General features: G+C 40.8%; 2 protein-coding genes across 3 annotated transcripts in view; both read left to right on the forward strand.

Moving 5' to 3' along the window:
• Positions 1–353: 353 nt before the first annotated feature.
• Positions 354–3,572, forward strand: slc35g2b (solute carrier family 35 member G2b). Its single transcript, XM_044176618.1, has 2 exons — positions 354–687; positions 1,824–3,572. The coding sequence occupies exon 2, from the start codon at positions 1,851–1,853 to the stop codon at positions 3,099–3,101; it is 1,251 nt and encodes a 416-aa protein (XP_044032553.1). The 5' UTR covers positions 354–687; positions 1,824–1,850; the 3' UTR covers positions 3,102–3,572.
• A 2,153-nt stretch (positions 3,573–5,725) lies between these two features.
• Positions 5,726–13,972, forward strand: part of nck1b (NCK adaptor protein 1b) — a 29,386-nt gene continuing 21,139 nt past the window's right edge. Inside the window, exon 1 of one of the 2 annotated variants that reach the window (XM_044176619.1) lies at positions 5,726–6,008. The gene's annotated coding sequence lies outside the window, so the exon portion shown is untranslated. Of the gene's footprint in view, positions 6,009–6,034; positions 6,535–13,972 lie in introns of those variants that run through there. The other variant, XM_044176620.1, reaches the window with a different exon arrangement.

A 13,972-nucleotide genomic window follows, 5' to 3' on the forward strand; every position in this document is an offset into this window, starting at 1 on the left:
CACATAGGAGAGAACCACCGGCAGATGTGCATCAAACGAAGATGTTTCATATATGCACATAAATCAGCAATGTAGCAGAGGGTAAACCACACCCTTTAAACATGATAGACCCACACCATAGTGCATTTAAACTGATGCATATTTAAAATGGGAAACAAAAGCAGAACATGGTTGCAGTCTTCTGTTTCCTTCATCACAGCCTACTTAATTCAGATAGGAAAATCAAATCTTCCTCTTAAAGTGGATGGGTTTTAATGTTATGAACATGATGATGATGATGATGACTGACCGACGCACATCCATTTTCCCTTCTGAGAGATGACGAATACGAGCGGGTCTAGGTGGGGAGCATCTTGGGGGAGGAGGAGGAGGAGGAGGAGGAGAAACCACTGGTTGTGACAGTGACAGTTGCTTCCTCGCTTCAGCTTCATCATCATCATCAGCATCGCCATCATCACCCTCAGCAACAGCAGCTTCAGCTTCAGCAGCAGCAGAAGCAGCGTCCATTGACAGCGTGGAGAACAAATAAGCGACACGCATCTTCAAGAGGCGCTCCATGCGAAGGGGAAGATGGGGAAATGGCAGTTGCAGTTGACCGAATGTAAGGATCAGGAAATCAAAGGAGATCTTCATTTATGATACAAACCCGGGTTTATGCACCAATAGGAACTATTCAAATAACAAAAGGTAAGATGTTTGCGATGTTAAAAATATCAATTGATAACGATTTTGCAGAATGTAGGTTGGAAAGAGGATTGCAAATTCATGCGCTTTGTACCAGTTTTTAGTAATTCGCATGACAAGATATTGCGTTCAACCTAAATGCTAATCTAAATGAGAAATTATGATTTTTGTTCGTGATTTTCTGACTCATATTTCTGAAAATAATATTTTTGAGCAGCTAAAGATATTAAGCCATCGTTAAATTGGCTTTAAGTGCTCACAGCATTCATTTGAGGTGTCTTTTCAGACTTTCTAACGTCATATTACCATCATTTATTATTAAGGATCAAGTTATATTAATGTAGCCTATATTTCAAAAAGGAGGCGCAATTGCATTTAAGAGGAGAGAAGGCAAATAAGAGTATCTATCTGCCCCCTTGTGGATTTGATTCATGCTGTGCCTGAAGGAACTGACAGAATGAATGTAGTAGTAATAGTAATCGTGAAAAGATTTAGAACGAACAATAGTATCGGTTCCTGATATTTATAGGTTTTTCTTTTTTTTAATATAATTTGTTGATTTTATAACAACATTTGGTAATCTCACTTTACACCAAATTCCATCCAATCGTATCAGAAATCTCTCATGACTGAAGGGACCATTCAAACTATTCAGCACCATTTAACCCTTTCACTCCCTTTTCCAGGGTTTGTTAATTTATGGTGAGCAACTCCATTCATCAAGTGGCCCACATTCATGTATCTTGGTCCCCTCTGTGGTTTCCTGTTATGTAATTTCTTCCCCATCAGACTGCATCAGCATCAGAATGTTTGCTGCCTGGCTTATATGAGCTCACATGGGATATATATAGAAGCAACACAATACAAGAGTAAGGCTAGGCAGAGTAAAAAGGTAAGAGAGATAGGGGTGATAAGTGTGTGCTTTACCTGTGTGCGTGCATGTGTGTATTTTGTATGTGTGTGTGGGTGTGAGGGGCTGATACTGAGAAAACAAGTGATGAATTATGCAAACATTTCTTTCTGTTTCAGAAAAGCTCTCTTTTGACTAATTAGGGAAACGAAATCAGACCACAGGGCAACAATATTTGAATATTATTTTAGCACAATAACGCTGCAATGATTTTTATTTAATTTTTCAGATTACCCCTTCTGACGTGTAAAGAAACATGGATGTATCTTCATCCTCACTGCAGTACGGATCAAAAAAGCGGGTTAAGATTCACCCAGACACAGTGACAGTGAAATATGCCACTCACTTCCCCCAGCCTGGCGATGAAGGGTACGATGACGCACCCTCTTTTGAGGACTTTGGCACCTTCGCAGAGGCAAATGTGGAAAAGAGACTGGTGTCAGACAGCAAAGGTGGCAGGACTTTCTTTGGAACCTTGGAGACCCCGCCTAAGCCTCCAAGTGTGCAAAAAGACAAAGGGGTTGGGGGCCAGCTGGCCAGCTTCGGCGAGGCAAACGTGTTGGCCTCCAGGGTGACCTGGATGGCCTTGTTTGGGGCAGCGGTGGCTCATGGTTGCGTGGCACTGATTACTCGTTTAGCAGCCGACCGCTCTAAAGTGCCCTCCCTCGAGCTGCTCTTCATCCGCTCTGTGATCCAAGTGCTGTCCATCCTGGTGGTCTTCTACTACCACGAGGCCCCCTTTGGCCCTAAGGGCTACCGGCTGCGTCTCTTCTTCTATGGCGTGTGCAACGTAATCTCAATCACCTGCGCCTACACCTCTTTTGCCATAGTACCACCCAGTAATGGCACCATCATGTGGCGTGCCTCCACCACAGTCTTCAGTGCAATACTGGCCTTCCTGTTGCTGGATGAGAGGCTGGGCTACACAGATGTGGTCACAGTTGTGGGAAGCGTGTTCGGTCTGTGCCTGGTCATGGTGCCAAACGTGGCAGACGAGGAGAAGTCGAGGCTGGGGTTTTGGAAAGAGGCCTTTGGCTACACAATGACAGTGATGGCCGGCTTGACTGCTGCCCTCTCCATGATCGTCTACAGAGCCATTAAGGAGCGCGTCAGCATGTGGACGGCACTCTTTACCTTCGGCTGGACGGGCACGGTGTGGGGTGCCTCCACCATGTTTGTCATGCAGGAGCCCATCATTCCTCTGGATGGGGAGACCTGGGGCTATTTAATTGGGATCTGTATCTGCTCCACCGTGGCATTCCTCGGAGTCTACTATGCTCTCAACAAGTTTCATCCAGCCTTAGTTAGCACCGTGCAGCACCTAGAGATCGTGGTTGCCATGTTCCTCCAGCTCATTGTTCTGAGGATGATCCCATCTGTCTACGACGTCATCGGAGGCCTGGTCATCATGGTCAGTGTGTTCACGCTGACAGGAGTCAAGCTGTACAGGGTGAGCAGGGCCATTCGGCAGGATTATCAAGAGATCCTAGACTCTCCCATCAAATGAGTTGTCAGTCTATTTGTTTACAGTGTTGCTTGGTTGTGCAATTTAAAGAATGTGTGGATCTTCATCTGATGATTTTGTATTGTGTTGTTGGAAGGGTGCCAGTTGTGTAACTAATGTCTTAATATTTGTGTGTGAAATAAAAGATAAATGTAATATGGTGACCATTTCCCCCTGATAGTACTGCTTTAATGTCAAATTGTATCAAAGACCAAAATGTCAGCAAAAAAGCCAGTTTAATTTTTGTGATTTATTTTGCTCCAACATTTTAAACCATATTGAATCTGGTCTTGTGAGTGGCAGTGTAAGATAATCATTTTAATAATATGCACCTTAACATCAAGAAGGTGTGGTGTATCCCTCTGTTATCACACTGCCACACTGTCACACTGTGTAAATGTCAGCCCAGAAATCATTTATACTACATACAAGGAATGAAAGAATAAAAATAAATACCACCCACGTTTCATAAAATAACTGGTATTGCTTTTCTTAGCCTTAATCTGTTGCGGTGTAATTTCTTCAAATAAAATGCCTTTATAGAGGAGCCAGCATATGATCAGGGGTGGATACAGTCACTGTATGTGCTGGGATAGAGGCCCTGTCATATACAATATAACTAGCATTGTTTTTATCTAAATTTACAAGTAGAGGTTTATGGGAGATCAAACATTATTTTGTGCACAGGAAAACAAGCAATCTGTATTATTCCATATACTATTTTCTCCCAGAAATATTTTGTGCACAAACTGCATCTTTCAGTGCTTTCTTATTGCCTCTCACGTATGTTCTGGCCCAAGCAGCTGCTTGATATTTAACGCTAGTGATTACATCCCTGGACGCTGCTTCTGTTTACTTTCAGACACATATCAAACTAATATCCAGAGGCAGGTGCACTGTATTGAATTAAAGCCCCCTTTAACAACATGAGACCATCTGCTTTTTCTGTAGTGGACAATTCACTGCCTCACCAGTGATGCTTCCTTTCTCTGTGTAGAAAACCAAGCCGAGGCAGTCAGAGGCAAAGCAACAGTGATGGAATGAAATAAAAACATAATGATGATGCAGAGCGGAAGAAAGAGGACATGTTGCGTATTACGGTTAGAAATTGACACAACATGGATATTTCACTGAGAGCCCAGCAGGTGGCATTCACAATCCACTTCATTACTCAGAGTTAGCGGAAGTAATACTTCATTACAGTAATTATGAAGGCAGTTAGTGGTATATCCAGTGGTTAACAGTATTCAGGACAGTTATTGCATCAAAACATTTAAACACATGACATAACACACTTCATCCAAGCCATTTTCATTTAGTGAGCAGAGGAGTTATTGGACAAATGTTTAACTGACTGTACACACAGTATATCACCTGATAGTGTTATACATTTATGACACTCTGTTGAACGTTTAACATATTTCTATTGAAAGTGGAAATAATCAGTCTTGTGGTTATGACCACACACATAGCAGAAGTGTTGATGAAATTAAATCATTCTGTGTGATGGCAATACTGTGTCATGTCACAGTAAATATAATGCTAATAAAGTAAACTACAAGTTCCATTCATTTACAACCAGAAGTTGAACAACTACCATCATAAACACAGAATAATGTGAAATTGACTTTTACTTTGAAAACACATTCTGTCTGTCATTTCACGTTTTCTTTTAAAACACTATGGTCAGTAGCTAAAGTGTATTTTTCAAACTAAAAAGGTGAAAAAACAGAGATAAAGTGGGTTTAGTCTCCATTATATGTGTTGTAGTATAGTCTTGTTTTGAGATGGGGCTTTGGGTGTAGAAAGCAGAATACATGTAGGGGAGGCCCATCTGTTTTAGCAGGAAACAGATTGCATCCTGCAGCGAGCTGCACAACCTTCCAAATTACTCTGCAACCCTCTTTACTACAGACATGTTTATTAGAAATACCATCATTTCCCAGGAGGGGCCTGAATTGAATTTGATGATGAGTTATTGTATGTATGTGTGTGGGTGTCTGTATATGTGCTGTACAGTACAGATGACTGAGCATTTTTTTAATGAAAGATTCAAAAACACAAGACTTTATTAAATATTCATTAATTTATGTAATTTATTAAATATATCTATTCATCATTCAAGGCCATACTTGAACTATAGACAACATGCTGCCAGCTGCTGCCAACATTTAGGCTATCATAAATTAGGAAAAGAAGGCGCAATTCACTTTTTATGTGAGCTGATTGTCCATAATACTATACGTTAGCTTTTTCTTTAACTTCTAGTTCTAGTTGTCGATTAAAAATAAATTAGCAAAAAGTGCAAATTATCACTTTCACTAAATTATACAGCATGACACCTAAGCCCCACTCAGTGCTCTAAAGGCCTGGAGTACAACTTTTCTTTTGGACAGCTGATTCTGAGCCAAATTAATTAATAAGTAAAACATAAGCTTAAAATAATAAGATCTGTTCTCTCCCTCTCTCTTCATACACACATTTCTTTTATAGTAGTTATTAACTTGACTCATCATCACAAGGCGAAAAACATGATGGAAGCGTAAAGGAACGCCGAACATCAGCAGCTGCAGTGTGATTGACTGACAGTGCCTTTGTGCAATCAATAGAGAGTCGATTCCTCTGCAGCCAATTGGATGCGAGTGGGAGGGACCTGGGGTCTGAACAGCTTGTGAAGCTGCTGCTAGCTAGCCTAGCTGTAGTGCTGAGCAATGACATGCTTTGATATAGAAATGCTATTCCAACGGGGCACAGCGTCTCACCAGCTAGGCCAGCTTGTTGGAGTGGAAAAATAACTGCTAGCTAGGATTCTGGATATCATTTGTGTGCTTCCAGTTCTGGTTTGTGTGACGCCTCTACACGTTGAATATTTCCTAAAGGAGATAAGAAGAGGTGGCCATCAGCAATCGGGTAAGACGTGGTATGACTGAGCAGGGTATGAATCTGAGCTGCCACTGACGGTGAAGCTATCTGATCCAGGCTACTAACGTTTCTCTCGATAGCTACAGGCTAGCTCCTGCTCTTTTAATTCACCGAGTAACGTTATAACTCACGTCGGCTAACAGCTAATTGGTAACGCAGACAAAACCAGTTTGTCGCTTTGCCAACATGGCCAACATACTGTGACCCGGTTTGGCTGTAACCGTGATATTTATAACCATTGGAAGCATTTTTTTGTGAATTTTCTTAGCCGGGTTAACGTTAGCCAAGTTAGATAGCGTGACACGCTGTCAAGCTTAAGTTGTACGATAAAAGCGCAGATAAAAGCTGCTCCACAACCTATAAATGTCGCTACACTTCATGTCGTGCAGTGCACCACGTTAACGCTTTTATTTCTGAGATTGAAAATGGAGAAGACGCCTTAACGGTAGCCACAGTAACGTTAAACGGTTTACAATGCAAATTGCATCTTCTGATTGACTGCATTCACAATGCTGTAAGTGTTGTATTTTCTGATGCTTGTATTATTCATGTAAGGTTAACTAATGCTGAACTTTAAGTTGTTGGGTGTTGTGCACTGGTGGACCCAGCTTGGTCATGGTCACGATGGAGGCATTCCCAGAAATTAACTTATGATTCCCTTTACTTGTGTTAAACAGCCAGTTATCTGTGATTGTACACACATAGTAGTCAGTCTATCTCATCTTGTTTGCCTACTAATATGGCCTTTTGTTGATGCATTGGAATTAGGGACTGTTTTCATTATTCATTTATCTCCAGGGAGTCCAAGGTGATGGCTTCAGAGATCTTGTTTTGGTTGAAGTCCCAAACCCAAAGATAATCTGCTTACAATGATATAAAACACTTAATCTGCTTACAGTGATATAAAACACAAGAAAACTGCAAAACCTCACATAGGAGAAGCTGGCACCAGATAATGATTTGTGTGTTTTTACTCATAAATTACTTACATCAATTATAATAATTGTTGCTGATTCATCATTTCAGCTCTAATTCAAAGAAGGAAACTAACAACTGCATACTAGTAGGAAAATGTCTTTGTTTTAATGTGTTTTCCAAGACCAGTAATAGGTAGGTAAATGTACTGTGTAAGTGAAACCACTTCTGCTTTTGGGCAAGATTTTACATAATTGTTCCTTCTGTTTATCTCCTAACATTGTTCCTATCTTACACAACCAAAGCCAGACTAAATGTCATGCTTCAGTAGCACAATGGGCGATACAGGTGTATAATTGTTGACAACCTCTTGTGGCATATGTTTGTGTGGCCTGTTACAAAACTTGTTCAACAATACTGTGAAACAGATTAATATGTCTTGAGTATTTTATCTCACAGATATTCATTTGGAGATATGTGGTTGGTTAGATGTGAATGATTTTAGGGGGTGGCATGTGTGTCTTTCCAAACGCCAAAGGGGGGCGGGGTCTTTTGCAGCTGCTGAATAGTACAGTTTCTGTAATTATTGTCACACTGACAGACCTCTTCACAGTCTCTCATTAAGGTTGCAGGGAGGTGAGAGGGGGGAGAGACATTTGGTCTGCTGTAGCTCTGTTCTCAGTGGGAGTCAGAGGGAGGATGGCCACAGTTTGCAGGGAGAAAGATGGTGGAGACCTGCTTACCAGCATGATTTGCTTGAAGGCTGATATTATATTTCTCTTGGGTGTTGAGGCCAATTTCTAAGACATGTGAAAATGGCTATTAGGAGACCTATGGAGAACATTCGCCTATCAGCTGCCAGGCCGTGAGCTCAGGATAGAGGACTCCCCCCTGAACTAAAGCTTTCCTCATTCAGCTATGCATGTTGTGATGGCTCTATTTTGTCCTATTTATAGTTACTGTTGACTCAGATACTCTCTAACAGCGCCCTTGTTTAAATGTTATGACAGTATAATCTGCAGTGATGAGCCTTTTTTGTATAACATCCTGCTCTTGATTCTTTTTCAGTGTCTGCTATGTGCTACCAGTGGCCTCAAGCAGCCAAATCTGTCCCCACAGCCTAGGGGAAAATACCAACTGTGCATTTTCATGAAAGCCAAAAAAACTAATGTGGCTGAAAGTTTCCCTCGTCAAATGACAAGCTCAGGAATCTAGTCCATTTTTTCTGCAATTGTGTCTCTTCTCTCTTATCTCCCTAATCTCCGTTATTGCATACTCTCTCTTCCATGTCCTCATTTTCTTTTCTGGGTTTGTCTTTTTCTGTCTGACATGTTTTCTCTTGACTGCCCATGCATGCTTGAATGTTTGAACAGTTGATAACAAAGGTACTTTCTATATGTTATCCAAGGTCACCTGCTGAAAAAGGAATTGAGCCCTTTTGTCAGGGCACAAAGAGCAGGAGCAAATAGGGGAAGACTGACAAGTTTTTTTGTTTTTACTTTATTGTTATCAGAATCAACTTGTGACCTGAATGCATTTTAAAAAAAACTTCTGTTCAGCTGTTAATGCAAAAGCAAAGTCATCAAACACTGCACAGTTGATGGCGTTTGGTGTGATGAAATTTCTCGCTACTTCTGTAAAATTTTGCGGTCAAGATATTTGCTATCATTTCTCATTTGGAGTAAGTGATTTGACTTCCTCATATAGCAGACTAAACGTGTGCAGTTTCATTGGTATTTTTCTCTATTAGTTCATTATCATTCGGGGTTTTCTTTCAGTGGGTTTGGCAGAGTGAAAATGAGGATGTGTGTACTTGCAGTTGCGGCTGTTATTGTGATTACAGAAGTTGTTGTGCATCCATGACAAAAAAAGCAAAAGAAGGTGCAATTCAGTTTTTATGTGAGCTGATTGTCCACAATATTATACGTTTCCAAATCTGTCCCCACAGCCTAGGGGAAAATACCAACTGTGCATTTTCATGATAGCCAAAAAAACTAATGTGGCTAAAAGTTTCCCTGGTCAAATGACAAGCTCAGGAATCTAGTCTATTAAGTGACGTTAGGGTTCTATTGAAGTTGAGAAACAGCGGATTTTCTTTTCTGCAATTGTCTCTTATCTCCCTAATCTCCGTTATTGCATACGCTCTCTTCCATTTCCTCATTTTCTTTTCTGGGTTTGTCTTTTTCTGTCTGACATGTTTTCTCTTGACTGCCCATGCATGCTTAAATGATTGATCAGTCGATAACAAAGGTACTTTCTATACGTTATCCAAAGCTGATACGCTGAAACTATATGTGGTCTGCCTACCTCTAGATATTTTGTGTGAATTTGTTGAACCAACAGTAGGTGTAGCCTACAGGTCTATTTCACTCTACCACAGTGTTGGAAACATGTAAGCACCTCTGAGGTCTTTGAATCAGTGATCTAGTCATCAACATTGGTTGTCTCGTGAAGAACCGTTCAAATCTTCAAATGGCTCTTCATATAGCTCTATTATAAGGCAATATTCTAATTAAAACAGCTTAAGAACCATATTTTTGGTACATAATTTGAACTGCATATTACAACAACACACTTCACGGCCAAAGTCTCTGCACAGCCAGAACCTGCGACTTTTATGCTTATGCTGTACAGATGAATTGACCGGTCGCGACGTGGCTGCTCACACTGAATGTAAACATGGAAGCCACAGTCGGTTTTGTCCAGTGACAGTACCAATAAAGTTTGTTCAAACAAGACAACCGCATCCTCAACAATGTTGACAGAAAGGCAGCTTGACTTTGTGCAATTCTACTTTGAGCAGAAAGTAAAAAGGGGAAAAAAGCTGCAGATGGCTGGAAGATGCGGATAATATGGTCTGTCTGTTCTGCAACAAATTTTAGTTTTATATGACATGTAAAATACTTCTCCAGTAATTAAATTACTTTAAAACCAGCTTACTACATTTTATAGCCGATCTTTTGACAGCATGTGGAGAAATCGGACCTTGGAACTTCTCAAACTGCAAAACAGACGACCGAAATTTCGGACATGTCAGAAATCCAACTGATCATACGAGAGTCAGATTGATTGTTCAGGCAATTAATTGGGCATCATGACCCGCCTCAACCCCCTGAACCTCAAACAAAAACCAATCTGGTAGAAATTCTGCCCGATTCTAAAATTAAGTCGGGTGCAACCAATTCAGGGCTAAAATCGGGCTTAATCCTTAAAACGGGCAGACAGTGTAAGATGTTACCCGTTAGTCATTACAGACATATTGAATAGATGTTTAAAGCTACAAAGTGTAGGATTTATTTTTATGTGATTACTGCATCTTTCAAACTATTTTGTTGTTTTTGCTTGTAGCGAAATAAGACCAACCCGGGAAAAATTGGTTTAGTCATTGTGTAGCCTCCAACCCATTCATCTCCTGGGTTCTATTCTTTGGAGGGGTTAATAACATGCGTGTGCCAGTGTCTTGTTTGATACTGACACCATTTTCTGACTGTACAAATGGTAGCTTTAAGTAAAATGGCTTGAGACAGTATTCTAAAAGAACTCCCAGTTTCATCAAGCACAGTCCTCCCAGTGTATAAATGTGTGTAGGCTGTTTCTCAGTCAGGCAGCACAGAGGTGAGGGTTTCTATGGAAAATGTCTCCTATCAAACATCTTGTTGAGCCTGTTGATTTGTGCAGACTCTAGATTTTTGTGGCATCACCATACAATCTGGAATGCCTCCTCCTCTCAAGATGCTCATACACAAGTTCCAACACGTGGCCCTCCCAGACTTGTGTCCCAAGTGGCTTGTTTAGTCCTATTGTGACAGCACCCTAGGGCTCATATTTGCCGGGATGTAGGAAGACTAAGAGGAAGCCAGTGTATCCATTTCATCTCTCTGACACAGGCTGTCTGGGATTATTATCTTGCGGTTTACAAATGACTTGCTATTTTGACTGCAACAATAGCTTTCTCCAGAAGGCTGCAGTTGCAAAGAGGTACACACCTACAGTACAATGCGTGGTCAGATTTAGATTTTATGTGGATCATCTCTTTTACTGACTCCTTAATGCTACTAGTAGTTTTAAGTGGCTTGACACCACACAAAACCAAACCACAAACAGATTTATTGTACTATAGTACTTGATGTTAGGAATCCTTCTGCTTTGTAAACTTGGATTAGTCATTGGGAAATCCCCTGGAGCTCTCCGAGTTGGTGAGGTAACCTGGAGGTTTATTTTGCTGTTGTCTTGATCCCAGAGTGCTTGGATGTGGCAATCATTGGACCTGGTGCTGTAAGCAAATAGGCCACCCAGAACAACAATTGGCAACACAAAGTACTAGCAGGGTGTGGATACAGATGTGTAGGCTCTGCTGATGTAGGTGGGGTCCGAGGTGATATATCCTTTCTAACATAGAGGTATTATGTTCTGGTGGGTATTTGCTTACAAAAAGGATTTAAGGGTTTTCATGCTGGTAGACTGCTGCTGAGGCCAGTTGCAGACTATATTAAACTTATTTAGTCTAAATACTGGAAAGTAATAATTAGATATGAGTCTGGCTTATTCAGTTTATTTCTTCAAATACTAATGCAATGATTTTGTATCTAAATTTAGCCTCTTCTACAACATTGTAGGTTTCCTACAAGCACTTTGATTATTGTTGTGGTGTATGATAAGGATGCTTTGATCAGGCTTTTCAGGGCTGATACAGATAACTGATTAACTTTATTGTGACAATCTTCTTTTCTTTCTTTTTTTCAGCAAGCACCTATATAAGAGACTCTGTGAAACCACCACTTTTGTCTCATATGTCTGTCATTCCTTTTGATTTTGAGCTGTTCTCACCATTCCATAATAAAGGACACAATGGATGATGCATCGGACACAGTCCACAGACAGAGACACTTTGCTAAAATTGTATCAGCTGCTTCATGCTGTGTGGCATCTCGCCCTGTTTTCTGGGCACCAAAAATGGCAAGTCAGTTCACTAATGCCATCTCTCTGTGGGCTAGACAGTAACATCCAGCCTCAAGTTTGTGAAGTGGAGAATATGCAGTCCTAATGAACCTGGAAGAGAAAACGCTTGTTTATTTGGCTTATCTATATTATTATCAGATTTTATGATTGTCAAATTTAGTAAAGAATATCCTCTGTTATGAATGGGTGCCAAATCTATCAGAACATGCATCTCTGATAAAAGATTGATACCATAGATTTGAATAAGGAATAGTCTGTGATTAAAGTTCAGTACACGTAGCTCTAGAGTAAAAGGGGTGTTTGGTTATACGTTATCATTTGCATAAGAATACCCTAAGCTTTATAAGTACAGCTCATTGTCTTTTTAAATAATTAGTCTGTACAGTAAGTTAGAATGGCAGGGCTAGAGTTTGCATGAGACTTTTGTGGCTAAATTGCTATACAACATATTTCAAACAGTGGCATTTGTGTACGCTTCTCACAGATTTGTTTTGAGCAAAGAGTGAACCTTTTGATGTGAAGCTGGCCTAAAAGAAAGCTTGAAACTTTTGGTGTTGGTCGTTGCTGTGAGTAAATCTCTGGTAATTCTCAAAGGACATGAGCCCCGGTCTATTTTAGGCCATTCTAAACTGCTGAGGGTGATCCCGAGGGGTGGATAACCAACTGCTTTCACACAGTCATGAACCTATATGCTTAGCCCAAAACACTAGAGGCCCCTCTGCCCTTAATTAAGTTTTAATATGATACTGGAACAATACAGTTTTCTAATGGGGAACATCATATTTTCTCCCAACAAAACTGGTGTTTAAGTTTAAATTGGTCCTGAACTTGACCTCTCATCTTTTAATTGAGATACATTACATGCATCAATGAAAAGCAAAGATAAGTTATCTGAACTCATCTGAACTCAGAGGTCAGGCCTGCACTTTGTCAGATTGCATCACTTTCCCATCATCCAGTCACCCTGGTGTCCAAACTTCCTGTCTCACAGCTGACCTGCCAAGTCTCCCATGACCCTTTGCTGCTATGCCGCTGTTTTGTTTTGAGAGAATCGAGGACAGCTGGGATGAGATGCAGTCTCATGGGTTTTAGTTGCCGTGGTTCGATGTGAAAAAGAGCACAAACACGTATTCATCATCCCTTCGCTGTCCTGCACTGTCCGTTTGGGAAGCAGACTGGCCCCTGTGGCCAAAATGTGAGTTTTGGTGTAAGTTGGAGGAAGTGCAGCAGTGTCAGAGGGGCTGAGTGAGCAGCAAGCATACAGAGCACATTCCAGAAGGCAGCAGAGGCTGTGATTTTAGCAGGCTGTCACAGGGATTAGGTTACTCTGTCTGCCTCTGTGAGCTCATGCTGTTGCTGTCTGAGTGCCTCAACAATCTGGTTGAGCAGTGGTACACTATTTGCTCCCACAGTGTAGAGAGACAAGGATCCTTAATTGTTCTTTTAGGCTTGTTTAGATTATACAGTATCCAGTTGTTGTGATTTCATTTTTACAATTTAACCTCTGATGTCAATCTGGTAAATAAAGTCAAAGCCATTCACTTGAATCCTTGCTGAACACTAATACTATTCCAGGCCTGTCCTCCTTATGCATATCTCTAGTACTGTATCCCTATATCATGCACTACCACATAAGCCATTGGGTGTGCTCTTTGACTAGATCTCCACGTTTTGTTTTGGGTTTTTTTGGTATTTTTTTCATACAGAGACAGAAGGGGTTGTGGCAGCAGCTGTAGACTGCAGGATGTGGTGAAACTCATGTCATTGTTTCATAGTAACTCGCAAATTGCACTCTGCATCTCTATTACACCACTGATGTGCAGTTGGTGTGGTTTGTGGTAACAGTGCTGCTTAAACCTCTTTAAATTTTATTGACTGGCAAAAATATATTTTCTGAAAATCAAAGTAGAAATTCACTACCCTATGCTTTTTAGATATTAAAGATAACTGCCCTCTTTTGCTGATGGGATACAGTTGTGACCAGTGTTGGCACTCTTGAGAACATGAGAGGATTACTGATAACACTGGTTGACCTGTCACTGGCCCACAGCTGCAGAGATAAGATGGACCCACTCTAT

The sequence above is a fragment of the Siniperca chuatsi genome, linkage group LG19, assembly GCF_020085105.1.
Source record: "Siniperca chuatsi isolate FFG_IHB_CAS linkage group LG19, ASM2008510v1, whole genome shotgun sequence".
In the NCBI taxonomy this organism is placed as follows: Eukaryota; Metazoa; Chordata; class Actinopteri; order Centrarchiformes; family Sinipercidae; genus Siniperca; species Siniperca chuatsi.